At 44.8% G+C, this 26890-nt stretch overlaps 1 protein-coding gene and 1 long non-coding RNA gene across 2 annotated transcripts in view; one reads left to right on the top strand and one right to left on the bottom strand.

Annotated features, from left to right (window-relative positions):
• The window catches only part of Pdss2 (decaprenyl diphosphate synthase subunit 2), a 211000-nt gene that overhangs the window by 88304 nt on the left and 95806 nt on the right, over positions 1-26890 (bottom strand). The window contains exon 3 of the mRNA XM_052163777.1: positions 9297-9495. Coding sequence (XP_052019737.1) covers positions 9297-9495 — 199 coding nt within the window. The remainder of the gene's footprint in view (positions 1-9296; positions 9496-26890) is intronic.
• LOC127669646 (uncharacterized) lies at positions 24452-24864 on the top strand. Its single transcript, XR_007974412.1, has 3 exons — positions 24452-24487; positions 24566-24604; positions 24840-24864. It is a non-coding gene; the product is annotated as an uncharacterized LOC127669646 (long non-coding RNA).

Raw genomic sequence — 26890 nt, 5'->3', positions numbered from 1 at the left:
CGGTGTGTTGGGGTATCTGGGTCTTGCTGTGGTGGGATGAATGGGTCCTCATGTTGCTAAGCAGCCTTGGTTTCTGTTGGTTGGGTTCTTGCACTTACCTTTCACTATCTGGTTATCTCTGCTGTTAGTTGGTCTTGCTGTCTCTGGCTGGAGCTTGTCCCTCCTGTGGGCCTGTAAGCCTGTGTCCATACTCCTGGGAGACCAACTCTCTTCTGGCAGGGTCTGTGCACAGAAGGCTGTGGAGCTGCCTCGCTCCCTGGTGTAAATGGCACCTGGAAGGCTCCTGTCCCAGTTGCTCCACTGATCGTATGCTCTGGGTGCTCCTAGCTGTTCCCGTCCAGAGAGATATTGGAGAGACAGTAGAGATCTCACCCCCATGTTCATAAGTTGTGGACAGAACAACTGTGGTGGGCTGTGCACAGAAGGCTGTGGCAACACCTGGCTCCCTGGTGCAAATGGCAGCAGGAAGATTCCTGTCCCAGCTGCTCCACTGATCCTATGCCCCATGCATTCCTAGTTATTCCCCTCCAGAGAGAAGGTGGAGATCTCACCTCTGCACTCAGAAGTGAAAGCGCTGCTGGGAGATCACTCTCTCCTGGTACGCTGTACACAGAAGGCTGTGGAGCCGCCTGGCTCCCTGGTGCGAATGGCAGCCGGAAGACACAAAACTTTTAGAATAATATTTGCAACTAAATAAGGTAGGGAAAGAACCAGACAGTAAAATGGTTCAATTATCTTAAATGTTGACAGTTAAAGAAAAAACTTGGCTTACTAAGAGGATGAGGGTATATATACACATCTTTGGCCCTATCACCGCCTCTTTACTTTTAAAAAAGTTTTGAGATAGGCTGGTCTCATGCAGACCAGGCAGGCTTCAAGCTTGTTATGCAGTGCATAACCTTACACTCAGGATCTTCCCTTGTTTCTATTTCCTAAGCGTGAGGATCACAGTGCTGGAGGAGAGAGTGAGCACCTGTCTCACTTACCTGTGGATCCCACGAGTTACAACAATGTCTGACAAGACATGCAATACTGGCATCAGTGCAATACTGGCATCATTGCTATGGGAGTAGCCAACAACTTGCTGACTGGATCCCACTCCTGTCAGTGTTAACAGAGTCAACAACCTGTGGCTACACAGTCCATTAGACCTAGGGGAGAACCTAAGTCTATTATGCTGTTTTGTATTAGAATGACTCTAAATGACTTCTCACTATTCCCATAGATAGCACATCTCTTATCCATCATCAGAAAGCCCTTTCTAACCAGTCAACATCCAGACAATATGAGACTGTAGTGTGCTCAGCCCTAAATGTGATGTATAAATCCTAACTCTTCCCTAAGACTCCGGGAACTTTGGGGGGATGGTGGCTGGACAGACTGCAAAGATGACTTCAAGGAAATGATGCCTTCCAGACACAACAGGGCAGCTGTGCCGACATGGTAAGTCAAACAAAATCCCAGCATAAATGTTGGGCAACATGGGCACAAAAATCCCACCACTAGTGGGGAAGCTACTGGCATTTGAAAACTTCTGGGAGAGGGAGCACCAGCTTCCTTTAAAGCTGGTTGGTCAAACACACACCAGGGCAATCCACTCTCATGTCTACAAATGATTGCATAACACAAACTAGACTTGGTGTGGAACAGGGGATACAACTCAATGTTGGGTGGGCAGGAGGGTTGAGGTAAAGAGGATGGATATGGAAAAGAAAATTGGATGAGGGGGTTAAATATGATAAAAAATATATTGTATGAAAAATTTAAAGAACTAAAAAAATTATAAAAAAAATCAAATCAAGTATCAGGCCTAATGATCTATACTTTTAATTTTAGCACTTAGGATGCAGAGGCAACGAATAATTATTTTATGTATTATTATTAGTGCATGTGTGCATGATGTAGAAGGTATACGTATGTGTGCACCACGGCATATGTATGGCACCCAGAGGACAAAGTTGCAGAATTAGTTAATGGGTCGAGGTTGAATTGTTCCTAACTCTTGTGGCTTGCAGCCATCTTGTCTCAAAAAATAAGAAAAAGATTACTATAGCCAGTGCAGACAACCTTGGATGCAGACTCGGCTCAACACATTTAAAAATTTGTGCTTCTGAAGAATTCAGGCATTTATTTTGTTTCATGAGGGTATGATGGTTTGTATATGCTTGGCCCAGGGAGTGGCACCATTAGGAGGTGTGGCCTTGTTGGAGTAGGTGTGTCACTGTGGGCGTGGGCTTAAGACCCTCACCCTAGCTTCTTGGAAGCCAGTCTTCCACCAGCAGCCTTCAGGTGAAGATGGAGAACCCAGCTCTGCCTGCACCACGCCTGCCTGGACGCTGCCCTGCTCTCATTGACGACAGTGGACTGAACCCACCTGTAAGCCAGCTCTAATTAAATGCTGTCCTTCTAAGACTTGCCTTGGTCATGGTGTCTGCTCACAGCAGTTAAACACTAACTAAGACAAGGGTGTTCTGAGTTCAAGCTTTTTGCCTCTTCTATTTTGTTGTCAGATTTCTAGTTGGTCAGACCCAGAAAAAAACATTCACTTTACATGATGGCATGTGACCTTACTATGCTGAAATACTATATGACATTGCTGTCACTCGAGGTTTTAATGAGATAATACATCTTAAAAGACATGATATTAGTTTGTTTTCTAGTTTTTTAGTATACTTTACATATACTAATATTTAACAATTTATTACTTTAAAAAATCAAGGAAGCAGACTCAGAAAGTGAAGTCTATGTAATATGATCTATGTTTGCACATGATAAGGAAAAAGCAGGAGAATATAATTTGTTTTGGAATTCTAAAGTATTTTCATGATGGTTTTTTGACTTCTTTGTTTCGTTGACATAGAGAAGGCCTCTTGTTATGTAACAACCGACTTCCCTTTTGTCCCTACATACTCTGGCCATGGATATCTACACACAAGTAGGTTATATGCAGGGCAAAATAGTCATTTTGGGTGTCAAACTAAAGAGGCTAAAGATAGTAATGCAGTAACTGCTGAGTGTGGTGGCCCGTGCCCACAATCCTCAGTTGGTGGAGGGATGGGGTCGAGAGTTCAAGGCCAACTTCAGGCACAAAGCAAGTTCGAAGAGAGCTTAGGCTCCTCGAGACAATGTCTCCCCAAAGCACCCCAGCCCCAATAAATAGTCTCTCTAAGTGACAGATGCTAGCAAAGGTATAAACACATTACCATTATACCCATTTTATGCCCTGGATCCTGAACACTGAGGACAAAGTCCAGAGCCTGCAAGCACTCCATACAATTGACCTAGATCTCAAAACGCCTTAAAAATGCCTATATTAAATGTCTATGAAAGGGGAAGAGGAAACCTTAAGTTCATATAATATAGTATGTCTTTAAGTTAGAACGTAAACCTAATGTTAACAGATAGGACAAACAAACTAAAAACCCCAAAGGCAGCCTGTTTACCATAGGCCGAGGAGACGGCCTGGTCAGGAAGTGTCTGCCACGCACAGATGAGGCTTGCTCTCCTGCACCCATGTAAACCCCGGTGTGGCTGAGCCTTCCTGTAACCCCGGCATAGGCACAGGGGAGGTGTAGGCAGGAGGCTCCCTGCGGCTTGATGGCTAGCCAGTGGGGTCAATCCCCAGGGTCCAGATTCAGGGGAGACCCAGGGGAGACCCTGCCTCCAAGCACTGAGTGGACACTGGGCCTGCTGGTGCATGTCTTTAATTCCAGCATTCAGGAGGAGGCAGAGCCAGGCAGTAAAAGCCAGCCTGTTCGTAAGGCATGCCCCAGTTCCGTGAGGGAGACAGTGAGACTCTGTCTGGAAGGAAGGAAGGAAGGAAGGAAGGAACAATTGAAGAGGACACTGACATTACCTGCTGGCCTTTATATGTAAATGCACATGCTATCCTCACACCCACATGAATGCACACCTAAATAAATACACATATACATACAAATACACATGCACACAAACATATAAAAAGAGGTTTATATTCATAAATTGAACATATTTACACAAACAAAAGCCTTCCTTGTAAACAGCATATTTATGCCTGTAGGAAGACAAAATTAACATAAGGAGATCTATCACTTATAAGGAGTACATCTGTGCTGACAGTTACTTAGGAATGTAAGTCACTGATGCTTAATACAATAGCCCCAAGAGTGACATCATAATCATGCTCTTGGGTGTCAGATAGGATCAGCCTAATTCCCAGTCTCTCATCTGATGAATAGCAATAGGCCCATTTAATAAAAATGAGTGGTGTGTGTGTGTGTGTCTGTGTGGTGTGAGCGTGCACGTGCAGCAATGTAAATTTATTTCTTTAAGTGCTAGGCTTATCACTATAAAATAACCCTCTTTGAAAAAAAAAAAGCAGTGACAAGTAGTCCCTAAATAAAATAGTCTCATTTGCATTTTGGCATATTCTTAAAAATCCAAATCCAGCCTATAAAAATACCAAAGAAAACCTGTAACGGTTTTCTAAGTGATAAGTTCTAGCCACTGGAGAGAGATGGCTCAGCAGTTTGGAGATCTTATTATCCTTGCAGAGGACGCTGGCTCGGGTCCCACATCCGCATGGCAGTTCATAACCACTGCAAGCCAGCTTCAGAGGATGTGATGCCCGCTTCTCGTCTCCAAGGGCTCTTGCATGCACATGGTAGATAGACACTCACATAAGTTCACACATTACACATATTTTTTTTGAAAAAAAATATTTGTACATCATAGTGGTTTTCTATTTTATGGCCCTCCCTCTAAATATTTAATATGTCTCTAATAATTTGATGCTCAAAACTAGAAATTTAGATTCAGGAATGGGCACATGATCAGAGCATTATAGCATATTCTACATGAATAACTATGTCAGTAGCACGAGGGAACTGAAGACTTAGAAAGCCCGAAGTGTTTTTAGTCTAGGTCTTCAGATAACAGAGTACTAGAGCACAAAGGCCACAGCGAGTGGGGGAACAGCCACTCCTGCATTCAGTCTTGTTAATTTGGACTTTTGACTCTGTCTGTATTAAGACTATAAGACAAAAAGACTATTGTCTCACGATTAATCTGCCAATTTCTATATTTAGGAATGTTTAAAAATCTAAGGGTTACCTAAGGCAATTACCTAGAAGACCCCTAATATCTTTAGGAAAAGCCAAAGGGAGAATAATTTACTTTGCTAATTTTCCCCTTGGTAATAATAAAACAGTTCTGAATGTCGCCCATCTGCAGAAACCTTCAGTGCACAGTTTGCCCCTGGAGGGGCCCAGAGAAACGTACCACAGAGATTGTATACACACCCAGTAGCAGAAGAAAATAGAAAACTGGTAGAATGAATAAGGAATAAAATATTAAAACTACTGCAACATGCCAACTTTAATCATCAAGTTAAATATATACCCTTTTAAAAAAGCAGGCTGTCACTGTGAAGAACAGTGACATATAATAAATAGAAATTCTGTTTCATGTTCTGCCTGGTCCCTCATTATTGCAGTGTCTATTTATTTTGCCTTTGTTGACAATTTTTTTCTTATAAAAGGAAATTAAATAGAGTCTAACTATACCAAGATAATAATCATTTTTAGTGGAGAATCTGTTTAATAAAATAGGTCCTCTGTTATGAAATATTCATGTCCTTTAAATACTATTCCAAGGAAAACAGAACCAAGCATTAAGTGAAGGGCTGCTCCTGAACACAGGGAGGGTGATCAGAGTGCACTGAGCTTCACACACACTTTCCCTACTGTCTCTGCAGTTCACAACACTGACACACAATTTGGACTTCATCTGATATGCTCAAATGTGGGTTCAGAAATGCCTACGTCTGGAGGTCAATCACAGACCTCTGGACATGGCACCCTGGTCTCACAGAAAATGACCGGGTGATGCATCTTTTGGAACCAAGCCTGTAGAACCTTCTGGACCATTTGAAGAACAATGGGAAGAAGATGCACAGTATCAGGGATTCAGTTCAGCAGAACCATCAGACTCAGAGAGAGACATAGATTTGTCTAAGATGGGATTTCCTGCTGCAGGGGCTTGACACAATGCAATCGTAAGGGAGTGACGTGAGCAGAGGCTGTGGAGCTACGGGGCTCCCTCAGGGAGGTACGGGGCTCCCTCAGGGAAGGCGTCCGTCCAGGCCCTCTTATTCCTCAGGCACTGCTGTCAAACATGCCAACGGGGTCCTTTTATTTTTTTCCTGGTCTTCTCTTTGTAAATCAAGTAGTGCTGCTGAAATCCGGTGCCTAATGGAGCAGATGGTGGAGGTCTTAGGTTCTGGAACATGTGTGGTGATGCCTTTGAATGCTAAACACCACGAGCCAGATTTCACAGGCTGTGGGGCTGACTTGATTTTGATGGTAATAAAACCTCCATTTTTACTGAATTTGAACCACAGTGAAAGAAAGAGTATGTGACTGACACAAGCTAGTTAAGGGAAGAGAATGCTTTAAATCTTATGTCCACGAAGGGAAGCAGCTTAAACACTGTCTGCTTCACTACGGCAGGCTGTACTGTACACAAGCCACTGCTACACTTTCATAAGACAGCACAAAGCGGCTGGGATGACACCAACAGTTTGCCTGACTGATGTGTATGAAAGCCTGGGTTCACCCAGGACCGCAGAATAGTCCAGGGAATTCACCTGACGATGAAAGGGACACAAAGGGAAACCTGTCCGAAAGCAATGAACCTTGGTGGCTTTTCCAAGGCAAGACCATGTTGAGGCTGATTCCCTAATACAGAACTAGGTACTGTATTAGGCACTGCAGGCAGGCAGGCAGGCAGGCAGGCAGGTTGGTGCAACTGGAAAGAAGTCTGAGCCTCTTACTCTGTTGCATGAAGGGAATTCCTGTTCCCCACACAGGTAGACGAGAGATATTCACCATTATCATACTATTTTCTTTTAAAAGCACTGGATAACTTTTGGTGATTTGAATATACTTAACCCAGGAAGTGGCACTCATAGGACATGTGGTAGGTGTGGCCCTGTAGAAGGACATGAGTCACTTTGGGCGTTGGCTTTGAGGTCCTAAGCTTAAGCTCCTTTCAGGGCGGAAGAGACCCTTCTCCTAGCTGCCTGCAGAAGACAGTCTCCTGCTATGGTCTTTGGATAAGGATGTAGAACTCTCAGCTCTCCCAGCACCCTATCTGCCTGGACGCTGCCAGCCTTCCTGCTATGATGATAATGGACTGACCTCTGAACCTGTAAGCGAGCCCTGATTAAATGCTGTCCTTTATAAGGTCATGCTGTCTCTTCACAGTGATGAAACCCAAACTAAGACAATATTCATCTACATTAAAATAAGAACTCTGAAAATACTGATTATCTGAATACTAAGTATAAGAAGTCTCTACTCCTGTAAAGTACAAGAGGAGTCTGGAGAGAAGATGACTCAGCAGTTAGGAAGGCTGGCTGCTCTTTCAGAGGACCTGGGTTCAGTCTCCAGCATCTCCACAGTAACTCACAAGCATCTCTAACTCCAGGTGTCAGGGGAGCTGACATCCTTTTTGGGCTTCCACAGGCATCTGAACACATGTCCTGGCTGTCTGCAGAGGACAGTCCCCCGGGGCTGCCTGTGCACGGCGATGTGAACTCTCAGCTCTTCCTGCACCATGTCTGCCTGACGCTGCCCAGCTTACGCCCAGACATAAGCTCACCCAGGCCACACTTCTCCACCCCAGCAAGGACATTACTTACTTGCTTGCTTACTTTATTTATTTTTGAGGCAGGCTCTAGCTGGCCTGGAATCTGCTTTGTAGACCAAGCTGTTCTCCAACTCACAGAAATCTGTTTGCTCTGCCTCTCAGGTGCTGAGATAAAAGGTGTCTGCTATCACACGCAACCTAAAATAATTACTCTTGATGCATATTCACCTAGTTTAGTTTGTTTCTCAGCCATATCTAATATTGTATCACTGATACTTTTGTTTTGTCTGTACCTCCCTTCCTCCCCTCCCCCTCTCCCCCCACTTCCCTCCTCCTTCTGCTGCCTCTCTCCAACCACACCCGTTTCTTCACCAGCACTGACCATAGATGCCAGGAAAGGGCACTGGATTGTCTGGAGCTGAAGTTAGGGACAGTTATTAACTGCCACATGGAAGCTGGGTATTGACCTTGGGTCCTTTGGAAGAGCAGTCGGTGCTCCTAATCACTGAGCCAGCTCTCCAGTCCTCTATCTCCCTAAAGAATACATTTTAAGGCTAGGCATTGCTGAGATGTGATTGTGATTCCATCATTTCAGAAGCTGTGGGAAGCTCATCCCATGTTCAAGCCCCGGAACACAGATGCTTTGCTGCGGCTGGAGCTAGGCCAGTGGCCAGAAAACTCCCACAGTCCTCTGCGCCCAGGGAATCACTACAACGGTGAGGTCACACAGTGAAACTTTGTCTCAAACAAACAAAACTACAACAAAGCCTATCTACACTCACAAAGCAGTGACCTAATTAACATTCCGATGTATTTCCTTGTAGTTTTTCTTGTTGTTCATTCATTCCTTTATATTTGGGGATTCTTTTTGGAACATAGGCAAGAACTTGCTTAATATGTATTAGTTAGTTTTTAGTCTTATTTTTGCAAGCGGATATTATGATGTGGATATTTTCCTATGCTATTTAACAGTTTTCACAAAACTTTAATGCCTACATAGCATACATTTAGATCCACCACTTAACCTCTTCGTTATTGACATTTAATCTGCTAACTTTTTACTATTAAAAATAAATCTACATAGCACACATTAATTTTTTTCCATTCCAGAATATATTATTCAGACAAGTATTTTAAAATAGTTCAAAGGCTTTGAGTGGTTTTTAGTTGCCCCTCCCCCACTGCCTCACCTGCCTCTCTTTTTCTTCCTACCATCCTTGCACACGGCAGGCCGGCACTCTACCCCTGAGTGACATCCTCAGCCTGCTCTTTTATTTTGGATTTATATTTGGATTTTTATTTTAGGCCTACTCTAGAGACCTGAACTTGTGATAATCTTCCTCCCTCATCCTCTTGAGTATTTGTTTGTCTGTTTTTTCTTTTTTGAAGACAGGCCCTGGCTCTGAGGCCCAGACTGACTGACCTTGAACTCACGACCAGCCTGCCTGCCTCAGGATGCAGCCATCACACCTGTTCTTCAAAGGTGTTTCCTAGCAATAGTCTCTCTTACTTCATGTTGACACTGCCAAGATCACCATCATCAGTTTCAGTGAGTATCCACAAGGAGGAGCTGGGCAGCAGGACGCTCAGACCTCTGTGGCTTCCGGAGCCATGCATGAGAGCCCTGAGGCCGGCCATGTCGACACAGTGAGCCCTCGGTTTACCTTGGTGTTCTGGAGAAGTGCTAGTCCGTTGCAGGCATTCGCTAGAAGGAAGTCTCCGCTCAGGATAGCTATTTTGTTCCCAAACTGCATGTCTTTCAGTGGTCCATCAGAAGACTGTAATTCACTTAAGTTTACTATCCCACGATGCACCAGGAGAGCAGTATGGATAAGTTCTGTGATCTCTGCCAAACTTCTTTGACTAAAACATAAAGAAAAGGTCTGTCTGAATGCCAAGAATGCATCATGTTATGACCAGGGGCAGGACTCGTTCTCAAAAATTAAACAATGCACACGTGACTTTGGAGGAGAAGGGGTTCACTTTGTATTAAAGCTTTTAGAGGTCTCTCTGTTGATGAACTAGTCTGGGACTTCCCTGTAATCCTCCTTACTCTACCCTCTGAGTCACTGTCTCGGAGAAATGGTGGCCAGGGTGCCACCCTTCCAGTTTCACTGAGATAGCTACTCTCAATGCACAGTCTTCCTTACCTAACACCAAGATTTCTGGGAGTCATCAGTTACGCACCGGGTTAAATGTGACGACGATTGGTATAAGGCATGGGCTAACCACTTCACTACATCATCTCCTTTAGTCCTAGGTGTAAGACACGGGCTAACCACTTCACTACATCATCTCCTTTAGTCCTAAGTGGAAAGCTAGGGGGTTTTCAGAAACACGGTCTCTTTCTTCAAGGACACGTCTTCCAGACTAAGGAGTCTGCCTTTAGCAGACAACAAGACCTGGCTCAGGACTGTATTCCACGAGATGTCAGGGAGCACCTGCTTCCTTTTATACAGTGTCCTATGTTTGCACTTTTTGTATGAGAATAAAAGTATTACACAAGAGGAGGACCTGACACCTCTTCTTCTGGATTTTGGCAACAGTCCTATATACACGGCATACACATCAGTAAAAACAAATCTTAAATAATGGGCTATCTTGCAAATACTTTCTATTTTTATAAAGCCATTCCCTAAAAAGAGAAAGAAAAAAACAAACCAAAACAAAATCGGGGATGGGTAAGATCTGTGAGGAGCTAAGGGGAGTAGGCATGACCGACTCTCATTGCATGCATATATGAAATAGTCAAAGTTAAAAAAGCTAGTCTTGGTGGCACATGCCTTTAGTGCCAGCATTTGGGAGGCAGAGACAGAGAGATCTCTGTGAGCTCAAGGCCAGTCTGGTTTATAAAGCAAGTATTTATGTAGCCAGGGAGACAGAGAGACCTTATACCAAAAACACCAAAAGAACTAAAAGATGAATTTTCATAATTTCTATTGTCACATTTGACAAAAATTGCACAATGAAATTATGAAAAAGTATGGAAGTCAGAAGGCTTCTGCATCAGGTCAAGTCTCTCAGGCAGCTTAACTTAGGAAAGAAACAAACAGCCCAGCGAGCAGAGGCTGTAGGTGTTTGAATTACCCTAAGGATGCAAACGAGCAAGTATGAGCCTTTAATAAAGACATCTAGAGTAACAAACAGCATTCACTAAATACACGAGCACCGTTAAATGCTACGTCATCAGAAACAACAAGAACAGTGGTGCAGCGAGCAAGGGAAACCACCCTGCACTGTGGTCACCTCTCACAACGCACGGTCACTGGACGGCCTGTCTGCTGTTCTCCTTACAGCAGGCCCATGGAGCAGGGAGCTTAGAAAGGACGAACGTATAACCCATGGCCGCCCTGTCATGGTGGCCAACACAAGGTAAAATGTTTATTTACCTAATGAATAACAAACAGGGGAGGGGCAGCCAGGGCATCAGTGTGCACCCGTGGCACCACCCCCTCCCAGGCTCTATCCCCCGCTCTCAGCCTTACTTCTAAGCACCATGGGCAGAAACTTTTATGAGACATTATATAAAAAAGATTGCCTTTTAAAAAAAATCAAGACCGCCCCTCTCCCTGCTCCCTCTGGACAGGGTTACACTATATAAGCTTGGCTGTCCTGGAAAATATGTAGACTAGGCTGTCCTCAAACCCACAGAGCTCAATCCTTCACTGCCTCCTCAGTGCTGGGATTGCTATCCCCAATGTGTTTTGTTTTTCTCATATTTATTCTTCACTATCTGTATATATGTGTGTCTATGTGTCTATTTTGTGAGTGCAGACATCTGTGGAGTCCAGAAGAGGGCGCCAGATCCCCTGGCGCTGCAGTCACAGTTGCTTGTGAGGCCGCCACTGAGCCAACGCCAGGTCCCTTGGAAGAGCATAGGTGCTTTTATCTGCTTAGCTGTCTCTCCAGTCCCAGGCTTGCCTATTTTTGTTCAAAGCAAGTGGGAAAGTTAGTCAGGTTTCCCCCAAATCCTTTTATTAAAACCCAATCAACAGATTGATCCTAATCAACAACAGCTTGAAAATATTTTCCTTTTGCCTGCTTCACAAGACAGCCCAGTGGTGAGCTCTCCACTAGATCCCTCGGTTTTTATCCTTTGTTTCTAGTTAACCCCCTCTCCACCCCTGCCCTGTGCTGGTGACTGAGCCCAGGACCTGGGGATCCCAAACAAATGCACCACCATGAGCTACGCTCTCCAGCAACTCAACTTGTTTTCTGAGATAAGTAAGCACTGCAGTCCTTAAAGCTGCTCCTTAAAGCTTATGTTTAACCCAATCGATTCCTAAGAGATATAGTCAATACAAAAATTGTGCCAAAAATGGCAAAAACGGTTTACGTACATCTTTCTGCACTCTTGTTTTTTTTTTGTTTTTTTTTTTTTTACAACTAATATTATTCTCTTGGAGATGGTTCCTCATTCTTTACTGGCAGAGAAACTCCTTGCTCATTTAACATATCCAGAGATATGACAAACACTTCTGCTACTTTTGGGAGTCACTGGTACATTTTTGTTTAAAGTACTTCTTCTGATTTAGTGTGTGTGCACACATGTACACCTGGGCCATGGGATGTATAGAGGTCAAAGTTCAACTTTTGGGGAGTTGGTTCTGTCCTTCTAGCTTCTGTTTGCTTGTTTTTAGGCGTGGTCTCCTGTAGAGTTTCTGATTCCTGGCTTTCTCCGCGCTGGCTGGTCCCTGAACCTCCAGCCAGTCCTCCTGTCCCCACCCCCCATTTCACTGGGATTGCAGAGGCATGCCACCACGCTGGCTTTTTTTACTTGGCTTCCAGAAATTGAACTGAGGTCACTGGGCTTGCACAGTCTGAATATTTAAGTCAGCTTTAGCCAGGTGTGTTGCTGCATACCTGACGCCAGTAGAAGCAGGGGCTCTCTGAGACTGAGGCCAGACTGGCTTACACAGTCAGCTCAGGCCTGCCATGGCTACATAGTGTGCCTCTGCCTCCATAGTGATGACGACCAGGACGCCTTTCCAGAATTAACCCCTTCTGTACTTACAGGTTTTTAAAGGCAGCTCCGTAGTTCCCTAGGCCCTTGCATTTCTACATTTTAATTATCTGTCGTCTTTCATACACAGCCTAGAAAGGTTTTGTTAAATGACCAATTTGTTACTTAGCAACAGCTTTGGAAAGGCTGCAGGACTGCTATCATTGATTTCAAAGGGGGAAGCAGGGATATACACTAAAGTCAGGCTTATGGAGAGCCTGTGGTAAGTTCTCGGGGGTCAATTAACCTCCAATTATCACCTCCCAAGTACCAGGGTAACTCTATCACAGGCACACAGCTACCCCCCCCCCCCCAACGGTCGGATTGAAATGTTTTCTTTACAGAAATCTTTATATGCTTTAGACTTAAGCCTGTGTTAAAATAGTAGGACAGCCAACACATTTCACCATATGGACAGATTAGAAGACAATGGAGCTCTTTTTTCTAATTCCCTGTTTTCTTCTGTATTCTGTCTTTCCTTCCATTCCTTTGTTTCCAGAGTCTTCAAAAATATGGAGTGGTACAGTCAATATTTATGCTGTCTTCTACCTAAATGTCTACATGCTGTCATGTTTAGTTTTTAAAACTACATTTAAGAAAAAAAGCCCTTTTATTTGAGGAACTTTCAATCATGTAAGTGGAAAATACTGCACCGAGAGCCTCCTCGGCAGCTCTGGTGAAGCTCGTGAGCCCCATGCCCTCACGCTTCCGACAGTGCTCAACCTCCTTCCACAGGACTTTGAGGAAAATGCCACCCCCTATGTCATTTCCTCTGAAAAGACCACAATTGTCCTATTTTAAAAAAAAATGGCTAGTGGTGATTATGGCTGCCTGTATATAATTAATTACTTTGAGCCAATTAATACTCTATGCTGAGCACCATGTATAAAACACTTTGTGCAGGGATCGCTCAGGGGTTTAGTACATAAGCTGCTATTTCAACGACAGCTCTTTAAGGTGAGCAGCGGCAGCCCTCGGGTACAGAGGGGCGCGGCTGACAGCAGAGCCCACACAGCGGCTGCACTGCAGCTGGACGGAAGCCCAGGGCACAGGGCTCGAAAGCCTGGGCTCTTTGCATATCAATAGCAAACCCATCAAAGTCCAACACACAACCTGTACAAGACCTGGGGTCTCCCTGAAAGTAAAACGGCAGGCAAGAGTCATTAACTGAAAGTCATTTTACTTGAATCCTAAAACACTTTTTTAATTAGAAAAGGGTTTTTATAACCATGTAGGAAGAATAAATTAAAAAATTAAAAAGAAGAAGAAATAAGATTAGATTTAGATTTTAAAACTTGTTATCTGCAGGGGTGTATGTGTGTGTGTGTGTCTGTGTGTGTGTGTGTGTGTTTTCCAGTACAATGACCTGAACCCAGGACCTTGCTAATGCTAGGCAATCACTGGCTATACTGTAAACCTCTGTAGCTTTAAAATGTAAAAAAAAAATAGTACAATTGACAAATAGATATTACTTGGTGGAATGAAGAAAAAGCCAAATATATTTGAAAAATTTTGTGACAAAGATAACATTTCAAATCCTTACAGAAAAGATCGATTTTTATCTTCCTTCCTTCTATGTATCTGTCTGTCTGTCTGTCTGTCTGTCTATCTTTTTAACAAATGATGTTGGGACTACTGGCTGCCAGTTGAAGGATAAAAGATCCCTACTTCACAACCTGAATAAATTCATATTAAGATAAATTAGGGGGCTGGAGAGGTGGCTCAGAGGTTAAGAGTACTATCTACTCTTCCAAAGGTCCCAAGTTCAATTCCCAGCAACTACATGGTGGCTCACAACCATCTGTAATGGGATGGATGTCCTCTTCTGAGGACAGTGACAGTGTACTCACATACATTAAAAAAAAAATCTTAAAAAAAAAGTACAGTGGTTTAAAAAAAGAAGATGAATTAATCATCTAGATGTGAAATATAACACTATAAACTTAGGAAAAATGTTTTTAGGAAAAAAAGAATATATATATTGGAAGATATCCATGAATATTCTTCTCCTCAATGACATCTAAAGCAGTGTTCCCTCCCTTCCTCATCTTCATTCCATCACATCTAGTGTATCAGTGACTTTGCCGGGTCTATCTTGCTGGGAGAGAACCGCACCTGCTGGTGGAAAGGGGGGAAATGGAGGGACACAGTGAAATACACCAGCAGACTGCAGAGATAGCTCAGTGGTTAGGGCCATACTGCTCTCACAGAAAAACCAAGTTCCATTGACCCATAACTCCAGCTCCAAGGGACCTGATGCCCTTTTCTGGCCTGGACCATGGACACCTGTGCTCAGATGCACAAACCAACACACATGTACACATGAGCCTTAAGATTTTGCTGGGCTGGTTGTGGTGACCTCTGCCTCTGCCCCAGCACTCGAGAAGCAGAGGATCTCTCTGAGGTCTTGGCCAGTCTGATCCACACAGGAGTTCCAGCTAGCCTGGCAAACACCCCAAGACCCTAACTCAGAAACAACCCAAATCAGTGCAGTCATGAAGGACTCACGAAATTCCAACCCAGATGACAGTCATGTTGGAAAGCATTCTTAGAAAAGTCTCGCAAAATGTGACAGAATGCTGGGAAGTCATAAAGAAGATGGCAGATAAGCGTTGGTAGTTAAAAATATACAAAAATAAAAGCAGCAAAATGTAAACAAAGACTAATAAACACAGACTTGAGGTACAGTACTGGACATAACAATAAGGAAAAGACAACATAACAGCAAAATGAGAACAGCCATGACGAGTGTTCTGGAAAACACACATCGCTACTGCACTGGTGCACACTTACGTGATTCCCAACTTAGGGCCTGACCAAACTACAAGTCTGTGTGTGTGTAGTGTGTCTGTGGTGTGGTATGGGTATATGTGTGTATGTGGGGTGTATGTGTGTGTGTGTCTGTGGGGTGTGTGGTATGTGTGTGTGTCTGTGGTGGTGTGTGTGTGGGGGGTGGTGTGTGTGGTGTGTGTGTGTGTGTGGTGTGGGTGTATGTGTGTGTGTGGTGTGTGTGGTGTGTGTGTGTGTCTGTGGTGTGTGTGTGTCTGTGGTGTGGTGTGTGTATCTGTGGTGTGTGTGTGGTGTGTATAGTTTTGACAGGGTTTCAGTGGGCAATTAGGACACTATATTTTTAGGGAAACTTTCTATGTTTGTGAGTGCCTTCAAGCACCCAGTCGTCCAAATGCATAACACGGTCTGGGAGACACTAGTGAGTGAGGAGAGCACCCACCTGCCACGTGACGCCCTTCTGTGTTAGAGCGCGTGCTTTGTCTTTACTTCACAGCACATGAGCAGTGCACCACGCCATACTGTTCTCCCTTCCCCAGTGGCTGGCACAGCTAAACGCCTTTCCATCTGATTCCAGAGAGGTCCAGCTAAGCTCCTACTCAGGACTGCTGTTCAGTTCTGCTGGAGTATTTCCAGTGATGTGCCACTGGTGACATTATGAAGACATTATGAAGGCACTTCTGTTTGGCACCTGGGATATTTTGCTTGCTTATATTTATATTCTGCTTCTTTCCCCAACACCTCTGGACAAGGGAAAACAGACAGAACAAAAGAATTCCTAAGACACACGTTAAAAATATTATACTTAGAGAATTTATTACGTATACATGGGGATTTGGGCTCAAGTCCCTCAAAAAAGAGAAAGGGTTAAAAAGCAGCCATAATAGGGTGGGTGAGATAGCGCTTCTGTAACGCCAAGCTTGAAAACCCAAGTTCAGTCCCTAGGATCAATATGATGGAAGGACAGAACAGACTCCTGAATGTTGTCCTCCGATCATCACATGAGTGCCGTGTCACAGGACATAAGCACCACCACCACCGCCACTGCCACCACCACCACCAAAAACCTACCAAAATAAATAAATAAAACCAGCTATGATAAAAAGAGAAAGCCCATGCTTTCCTAAATCTATGTCAGGTAAAAAATGATCTCATTGGAAGAGAAGTGTTCTCATATACTAGCCCAGGCTAGACTTTCCATCCTTCTGTCTTAGCCTTTTATATTTATTTATTGAAGCAGGTCTGTCTACATAGCCTTGGTTACATTGGAAATCATTATGTAGACATAGCAGGCTGTCCTTGAATTTAAGAGGTCTGCCTCCCAAGTACTGGGATTAAAGGCATGCGCCCCCTCACCCCACTTGCCTTTGAGCACTTCTAATTAGGTGTCAAACATTATCTGTTTTCATAAGTAAACGGGACTCAAAAGTCCAAGAGTTTATTATAATTTAAACTGTAATAATTGGGGATACACAAGGATTTTCCTATGTTGTCATTATGTATGCTGATGTCATAATTTAGAAGATACTTTGAGGCTCTCCATGATTACAACATTCAAAATTAACCATACCTTGTTTCTAAATTTAAAAAGAATTATGACTTTAAAACCAATGCGCTAAACCCCCAATTCTAACCGTTAAAAGCACAATGCCAGCCAGGAGTAGTGGTGCAGACTTGTAATTCTCGCTCCGAGGGAGGCCAGGGCAGGCTACACGGTGCGTTTAAAGCCAGCCTGGGGAAGACCCCAGTCTTTAAAAAAGAAAAAAGACATCAGTTGGGAGCAGGGTCCACAACTCTGCATTTTGATTGGTTGTGGCTTTTCTGTAATGGTCTCCATCTGCTGCAAGAGAAGTTTCTTGTTGAGGGATGAGGACTACACTTACCAAAATATTTAAAAGAAGGAGAGAGGAGGAGGAGGAGGAGGAGGAGGAGGAGGAGGAGGAGGAGGAGGAGGAGGAGGAGGAGGAGGAGGAGGAGGAAGTACTGAGCTGTTGGCTGTGATAAGGTCCTCTCTAGGCAGTGATCAGATTCTCAGGTTAAGGGCTGAGAAGAACGACTCGTGTTCCTTCCAGCTGTGCCCACACACACAAGCCATCAAGTGGACAGAGTGACACCTGAATCCTTGCTAGAATCTCAGCACAACATAAACACACTTTGTTTAGGAGTAAGGGGACAGACAGTGGAGACCTCCAAACACACTTTTCTTCCATTTAACGTTGGGGGCTGTTTTTTGTTGTTGTTGTTGTTGTTGTTGTTGGAGACAGGGTTTCTCAGTAGCAGCCCTGGCTGTCCTTGAACTCACAGTGCTGGGTGCTGGGATTAAAGACATGCACCACTATGGCCAGCCATTTAAAGAATTTAAATGCTACTACTCACAGATGGCTAAAGACCATTTGTTGTTTTTGGGTTTTGAAGACAGTGTTCTCCGTGTAGCCTCGGCTGGCCTGAAACTCACCTGCCTCTGCCTCCCAAGCACCAGGATTAAAGGCTGTGTCACTGCTGCTCAGCTTGAAACATAATTTTTTTAAAAATCACAACTTAACACAAAAACTAGTGCTTGTCCCATCTTGATTGATTTCCAAACAAGACGCCAACACCTCGGTGTGGCTGTGCTCTGTAATTAACTCCCGCTGCACTGCCAGCCCATCGACAAAGAGGTGAACTGTCTTAGGTGGCCATGCTTGAAATAACAGAGCCGTGATGGCTCTCAGCAAGGAGGCAACATATTTATCATTCAAAATTATCGCCCCCCCGAATGTGTATTATATTTTTGAAGCACAAACAGCAGAGCCCTGCTTGGAGGTCCCTGAGCACTGTATTAACACAGTTCCCACAGGCCAGACAACTTACATCTTCAAGAATATATTCTTTAAACGTATTATCTGGGTAAGTCAAACACAAACATTATCAACACATGATTATCCTGCAGGCCAACCAGATGCTCCTTACGGGAAGAGGAAGCTAACTAACCGCATCTGGCTTCTGGAAGGAGCTGAGCTGGGCTCTCTGCTGCCAGGCAAGCGGAGCCAACCTAGCTAGGAGAGTCCCTCTCCATGTGTTGGAGTCCTTGTGGGTTTGGACATCACAAAAAGGGTTAAAAATACTCAAGACTACCAAAACGGATTAGCAGGACATCTGGGTGCTTCGGCTGTCAGCATCAGGGCAGCCCTCCGAGGGATGCCCAGCTCCACTCGGGTTATCAGATGGCCAGCTGATCAACATTACACAGACTTGCTCTGGGCAGGCTGCGCTGCACTTCCTGACATGAATCCCAATGAGAGCCCTCCGCGCTGCCACCGAACTCGCCATTTTTCACTGCTGCAGCTCCCTGGACATATGGGAATCCCTAGTGATGAGCACATAAAGCTGCCTCACTCAAGTGACGGCTCATTTCCCCCGGCTGAAGGCAGACATTAATATCCTGAGGAGATCACACCCGCCTCTCTGACCCTCATCTACCCAAGCAAAACCACTGTCCTATTTCTTCATGTAATCAGCTTTTAATGAAGAAAACCAAAACCTTGTCCCTCGCTGCAATACGGTTCTACACGAAAAGGTTATACAAATACATCAGATCTCCTGTCAAAGTTTTCCAAAATCACTGCCCCCCGCCCCACGGGAGAGCACAGCCTGTCACTCCCCCTCCTCTAGAGCTCATTCTTTCTGCTGAGGCCCCGGAGTTCTCTGCTCTGATAATTACGATTTTCTCCCCTGCGTGGCAGGTAGAGGATTAAAGAAGTGATTACAAAGAGCTCGCTGCTACTCCATTTTCATTACAAATCCCTCTAGTCCAGGGCTCATCATTTAGACATGAGTCTGCTTCAGGCACAATCAAGACTGGGAGAAATGACAGTCCAGTGGCAGCCCAGCTAACACACCAGCAAAGGATCCAAGCCACACTAGAATATGAGAAAGCCAGAAATACCGGATGAAGTGGAGCTGGCTCACACGTTAGTCTCCAAAGGGTTAACGGGGAAACGTGCGCGACCCAGATGAAGACAAGCAGACCTTCACCTGTGACTATGGAGACTGACCACAATAAAGGGGATTTGAGTCACCACTGCCATTTAGCAACGGGCCAGGTGGGCAGTGCCAGGGCTCGGCGGGTTCCAAATGGCTTCAGGAGAGGTGGGGGCTGGAGCTTGTCTGTCATGAAGGCAAGCAGGGGATAGGAGACAGGAGGGCTGCAGTGAGCCACACAGGAGGGAGGTGTCACTCTGCAACAAGAAGCTCTGACGGACGGACGGATGGACGAGAACCTCGCAGGTTCCATTTAGACTCCAAACTCTGTCCAGGTAAAGTAGGGATAGGGGACCGAAGACCTGTTTCCAGTGAAGAATGATGGGACACAGACTGTTCAGTTACATGCTTTAAGTTAGGTTATTTACTGGTTTCCAATCCATCCAGAGATCTAGAAACACAGCAGTAAATCCTGCGTGTCCCTGCATGTCTAAAGCATGCAGCAGACGCAACAGGCAAGCAGTCAGTGTTCAGCAGAGCACATGTCCACAGCCTTCATTGTCAGACATTAGGATTCATTTACCTGGTTTTCTGGTGTGGTTGTTTGTGAGTGTAATGTGTGTGCATACACATGTGAATAGGTTCTTGTGCTGTCCACTGGCTGAAATTTCTACACTATTCCTCTGAGACAGGGTCTTTCACTTAACCTGGAGCTAGAATGGTAGTCAGGAGAAGCCAGACGGCTGCTGGTCCCATGGCTCTCAGTGTGCGTGTGGGTATGCCTCTGTGTGTGTGTGTGTGTGTGTGTGTGTGTGTGTGTGTGTGTGAGAGAGAGAGAGAGAGAGAGAGAGAGAGAGAGAGAGAGAGAGAGAGTGTGTGTGTTTATGTGTGTGTGTACAGTGATCTTTTATTCCTTGGTCTTAGGAAGACTCAGAAGAAAGAGAACGCCAGTGACATGTTTTAAGAGATAAAAACTGGCAAGACCCACGTAACTGGCTATCTATGTTTCTGGGCAATAAGCTGGTGTCCGGAACCACCATCTTTACCACTACAAGCCAATGCAGAATCACGCATGTATGGCTGTATCACAGTTGCAACCTCACCTCTGAGGTAACTGAGGCAGAGCGGGCACTGGAAGTTTGAGGTCAGCTTGTTCCGGATACGAGTTTGGGGTCATCCAGGGCAATACAGCAAAAACTGTGTCTCACAAAACAAAATGATGGAGCGTGTGCACGCAAGGGCATGTATGCCAAGTGCCTTCTCTGAATGGAGGAATCGTACCAGCCTTTAAGCTGAACGATGGTGTGGACATAACACAGGGATATGAAACAGATGTCTATTTTGTCACCGTGACATTTTACAACCACTTGTCACTACAGTCTAGTTTGCCTAACGTGACATGCAGAAACAAGCCTGACATCTGTTTTGGTCTAGAAAGAATGACCAAGTTCTGTGGGTCTGGTGGAGCTGGTACTGGTAACTAAGAGGGAAATGACAACATGGCAACTTTTAAGCATGGATCATATCAAATAAGTTAGAAAAAAATAGGATGCTCAGTAGAGTTGTAAAATAACTGAAATTCCAAGAAAAATTCTTTTCCTCTACAACTGCTATTCACAAAGCAACACTAAGAGTACAGAGACGACGGTAATGCCGAGATCTGGGAAGGGAACTAAGAGAGTGCCAGGCCAGCGGTGAGGCACAGCGTCACACATTCAAAGCGAAGTACAATAGCTTACCACCCAGGACAGAAGGGACAGTTGCCTAACATCTAGACAGAGAAAGGACAGTCTGACACCCAGACAGACATCTCACTCTCTTTAGCTGCCAGGTATTCAGAGCACTAGAAAAAAGGTCACACAAACACTAGTGTATGCCCTGATTTTTAGTGACTATATGCACACAGACACACAGACACAGACACACAGACAAACATCACTTGTATACAGCAACATGGACTGGTCATTGGAAAATCATTTCTTTATCAGTATTCCAACAGTGTTCTACTTTTTTTTAAAAAATTATTTATTTATTATATGTAAATACACTGTAGCTGTCTTCAGACACACCAGAAGAGGGCATCAGATCTCATTACGGATGGTTGTGAGCCACCATGTGGTTGCTGGGACTTGAACTCAGGACCTCTGGAAGAGCAGACAGTGCTCTTAACCGCTGAGCCATCTCTCCAGCCCCGGTGTGTTCTACTTTTAATTCCACTTTCTACCTGACAAGAAGAAAAATGTCAGGGAATATTTAGAGGTACTAGTATCAGTACAGGAAAAGTCATATAGCTGGAATAGTAAAAATAAAAACTTTTAAATGGCATTTCTGAATATCTTTTAAAATATTCAGATCCCATAGAATATTCTTGCTATCATATATGAGATTTCCAGACATCAGAACTGGTCATAAAAACTGTGACTACATTCAGTGAAACCTGCTTCTCCTTAAAAAATGAAAAAATAATTGCTTTAATAAGGCATAACTTGTATATTATTTTTTTAAAAAAATTACATTTAAAGCTTATTCTTCAAAGAATTTTAAAACAATCATTTTGGGGTTATAGCTCAGTGGGAGAGCGCTTGCTTTGCACATCTGGAAGCCTGGGTTTGATCCCTAACCTCTACAGAGGTGGTGCTAGCTCAGAGTATTTACCCATGGGGCAAACCCTGCCATGCCCTGATGCTGGGACATCTCTATGCCTCTGAGCATGTAAGGTCCACCCTCAGTTAGGCTGTCCTACTCGGCTATGATTGTTGTTTTTATATATTTGGAGTTGTTACTGAAATTAATTATAGAAACAATAAAGTAAAATAGAAATGACAAAAATTTTACTGAAAAATATTATGACAAATAGGAAAACACATAACCCTCCTTCTCTCCCCTTCCTCCTCCCTTGTTTCTCTCTTTCTCCCCAAATCCAAATATAAATAAAAGACCTATTTGGTGCTTAAGAGTAAACTTAACACACACACACACACACACACACACACAACTCCATGTGAAGTATTTTTAAAATTGGATGGAGGAATTGTGTTTCTGCACTGTGTCTGTTTCCAAATTTCAAATGAATTACTTAGGAAAAAAATGTTCGGTTTGTTTATTTGCCAAAAATAATATTGTTTCTCAGGAATCACACTGCATGTGCTGCCAGTCCCTAAGTGTGAGTTCTTAACTGTATTTTTTTTTTTTTTTTTTGTATAGTGCTTCTATTAGTTACTTCCCATTGCTATGATGAAACACTACAGCCAAGGCAACTTACAGGTGAAAGGGTTTGTTTGGGGCTTACAGTTCCAGAGGGCGGGTCCATGATGACAGGGACAGCATGGCAGTGGCAGCAGACATGGTGACTGGAGCTGAAGGCTTGTATAGGAACCACGAACAGGAAGCAAAGAGGGTGAACTAGGGATGACAGGAAGCCATGAAGCCCAAAAGTCTGTCCTCTAGTGACACACTTCCTCCAGCAAGGCCATACCTCCTAATCCTCCCAAAGTATCACTCCCATCTGAGGACAAGTGTTCAAGTGCCTGAGACTACGGGAAACATGCCGTTCAAATCACCCAATGATTGCTGGTTGGATGGTTGGTATATTAATTGGTAGGGTGACTGAATGATTGGTTGACCTGATTGACTGATTTACTGATTGGCTCATTTTTCAGTTCTGGAAATGAAACCCCAGGGCCTTGAAGATGTTAGGTAAGCTCTCTCTCTACCACTGAGCTAGCTCTCTAGGCCTGTAGCTTTGTTTAGATCCAAGGAGAAACATCTACAGGATCATCACAGCCATGCCCAGAGATGTTAAGCAACAAATACAGGTTTTAATCACAATTTCATGCTATAAAGGTTCTCTTCATTTATTAATTAAGAAAAAATTATGTGTCCACACAGGTGCCAGCATGCAAACATACATCATGGCACATGTGTGGAGGTCAGCAGACAACTTTCAGGAGTCAGCTCTTTCTTTCTATCATGCAGGCCAGGGAACCGATCTCAGGTTAGTAAGTATAGGTGAATAAAGCAAGTTGCAGTAGCACAGGTAGCACAGACAGTGGTTTCTACTGGGAAACAGAGAGCACTTGCTACATGTCCATAACATGTTAAAGACAGTACCGATCGGGAAGACATATGTGAGGACAGGAGAGACGTTTAGGGGACATTGGGAACCTAACAGGTCCCAGAGGAGGCAGCAGTACAGTTCCCTCTGAAGAACGAGAACTTATTATTTATCATTTCTTTGATTTAGGGGTCACAATATATTGAACTACTATACTTGAAAATTTTTACTCAATCAGTCGATGAAATATTATTGTATTTGTGTACATATCGTATGTGTGTGGTTAGCCTGAGTAAGACAGTGAGAGTCTCAAAAAAGATGTCAAGCATACAAACAAATACGATAAAATAAAATTGTATCAGATGCCGACAAATAGGCTATTGTACGTTTAAAACAAAAAGATGACCCACCTAGGTTGTGATCTTTATAACTGCTCTACAAGTCTCCTGACCTGACAATGGTAGAAACTTTGTTTTGAATGTAGTGAAAAACAAAATGTAAATTATACCATGAAGGCAGCCCAGAGCTGGCCAGTGGTGACTACTGTGGGCACTTCCTCTCATGATGATTTCTGCAAGGGATTTCTAGAAAACAGAAGGTAAGTGGTTGTTGTCACAGCTATGTGACCCCAGTCTCATCTGTGTTGAGTGAGTAACTTATATATTATATAATAATATAATAGAATATAAAATAATATAACAATATTACAGAATTTGGTCACAGCACTGTCTAAGGACTCAAAGCTTACCCGGAGGTGGATTACAATGACAAACATCCATTCAACAAGAGAACTATGGAGAACACACGGCAGAACAGACACACTACAGTCGTAACGCTACAATGGCATTACAAAGTCAGTGGCAATTCCTGGGGAAGGCCTCTCAAGGACAGCGAAGGGCAGGCCCTGAGAAGCAGGGCTACTGTCCCTGCTCCCCACTCCATGCTCACTGTTACAGCAGGTCCTGGGGCACAGGTGAGCAGCTGGGCTCTAACAGCTCACCGTCCTGCACAGGTGAGCAGCTGCCACTCTAACAGCTCACTGTCCTGCACAGGTGAGTATCTGGGCTCTAACAGCTCACTGTCCTGCACAGGTGAGCAGCTGGGGTCTAACAGCTCACCGTCCTGCACAGGTGAGCAGCTGGGGTCTAACAGCTCACTGTCCTGCACAGGTGAGCAGCTGGGGTATAACAGCTCACTGTCCTGCACAGGTGAGTATCTGGGCTCTAACAGCTCACTGTCCTGCACAGGTGAGCAGCTGCCACTCTAACAGCTCACCTTCCTGCACAGGTGAGCAGCTGGGCTCTAACAGCTCACTGTCCTGCACAGGTGAGTATCTGGGCTCTAACAGCTCACTGTCCTGCACAGGTGAGTATCTGGGCTCTAACAGCTCACTGTCCTGCACAGGTGAGCAGCTGGGCTCTAACAGCTCACTGTCCTGCACAGGTGAGTATCTGGGCTCTAACAGCTCACTGTCCTGCACAGGTGAGTATCTGGGCTCTAACAGCTCACTGTCCTGCACAGGTGAGCAGCTGGGGTCTAACAGCTCACTGTCCTGCACAGGTGAGCAGCTGGGGTCTAACAGCTCACTGTCCTGCACAGGTGAGTATCTGGGCTCTAACAGCTCACTGTCCTACACAGGTGAGCAGCTGGGCTCTAATAGCTTACTGTCCTGCACAGGTGAGCAGCTGGGCTCTAACAGCTCACTGTCCTGCACAGGTGAGCAGCTGGGGTATAACAGCTCACTGTCTTGCACAGGTGAGCAGCTGGGGTCTAACAGCTCACTGTCCTGCACAGGTGAGTATCTGGGCTCTAACAGCTCACCTTCCTGCACAGGTGAGCAGCTGGGCTCTAACAGCTCACTGTCCTGCACAGGTGAGCAGCTGCCACTCTAACAGCTCACTGTCCTGCACAGGTGAGTATCTGGGCTCTAACAGCTCACTGTCCTGCACAGGTGAGCAGCTGGGCTCTAACAGCTCACCTTCCTGCACAGGTGAGCAGCTGGGCTCTAACAGCTCACCTTCCTGCACAGGTGAGCAGCTGGGGTCTAACAGCTCACCTTCCTGCACAGGTGAGCAGCTGGGGTATAACAGCTCACTGTCCTGCACAGGTGAGCAGCTGGGTTCTAACAGCTCACCTTCCTGCACAGGTGAGCAGCTGGGCTCTAACAGCTCACTGTCCTGCACAGGTGAGCAGCTGGGGTCTAACAGCTCACTGTCCTGCACAGGTGAGCAGCTGGGGTATAACAGCTCACTGTCTTGCACAGGTGAGCAGCTGGGGTCTAACAGCTCACTGTCCTGCACAGGTGAGTATCTGGGCTCTAATAGCTCACCTTCCTGCACAGGTGAGCAGCTGGGCTCTAACAGCTCACTGTCCTGCACAGGTGAGCAGCTGCCACTCTAACAGCTCACTGTCCTTGCAGACAATGCACAGAGCTGTGAGCTGCTCTGCAGGTTGGGCACTGCCGCAGCTGGCAAGCTGAAGTTGAAATATGGGGTGCAAGTGTGGGTGCAATCCATCCCAAGTTCATGTCTGCTCTACAGATTCCTTAACTGTTTATGAACATTGTCTCAAAGATGCTGTTCTGTTCTACCAAATTTATAATGGCTGCTGCAAGCATAAATAAATGTATCGTTAATGTTTAAAAGCAGGGAGAGGGCAAGTAATCTCTCCTCAGAGCCAAGAAGAAAAGCAAAGAGAACACAAGGGAGAGAAGCCAGGCCAGCTGCCTTCCTGGTCAGGGCTCACGCGATCTGGATAAGCTAAAGAGCAGGAGTGGCTGGGCTGCTACTATGTGCCAAAAGCCATGCGCGTGCAGAGACAAGGGAGGATGACTGCGGTCTTCTGTGTTTTGCTTCCTAAGACTACCTAAGCTAAAGGAATGAGGGCTAACAGTTGGGTCTCAGAGACAACAGAGGAAGACAGACGTACTGCCAGTTAATGATCAGCATGTCAGGCCGGCTTACCGCCTAACTTCATCAGTACACTTTTTGTCTAGATGCAAGAGCCCTGCTGTGACCTTTAAACAGAGGCTGACTTATTAATCAGTGCAGTCTCATAGAGTTAATCTAGTTTAGAAGAGATAAGAAAGGAATGAGGCTGACTCAGCCCTTTGCCTTCAAACTCGTTCTGAAGAAAAGGCTTCTTATGTGAAAATGAGGCCTTCTAGCCCATCTGGTCCCTTGCACTACAGAGAGGGCCTGGTGGTCCTAGTACCCGGGGTGGAAGGATGTCCTCAGCTACACAGCGAGGTCCAACAGTCTCACATGAGACCATGACTTTAAAAAAAATATTCAAAGAAAAAAGATTAAACACTGTACCTGTTCAGCTTTCCTTGGCCTTAAGTTTAATATAATTTAATATAAATTGGGTGGTCCCTAATTGAATTGCCCTTGTGTTGTACTCGATCACAGAAAGTGACTAAGCCAGGAGCCCTGCGAGGAGGAAAAGCTGGGGCG

This window comes from Apodemus sylvaticus, chromosome 19, assembly GCF_947179515.1.
Source record: "Apodemus sylvaticus chromosome 19, mApoSyl1.1, whole genome shotgun sequence".
In the NCBI taxonomy this organism is placed as follows: domain Eukaryota; kingdom Metazoa; phylum Chordata; class Mammalia; order Rodentia; family Muridae; genus Apodemus; species Apodemus sylvaticus.
Note: the sequence above shows the minus strand (reverse complement) of the source record. Positions and strands in the feature narration are given on the sequence as shown.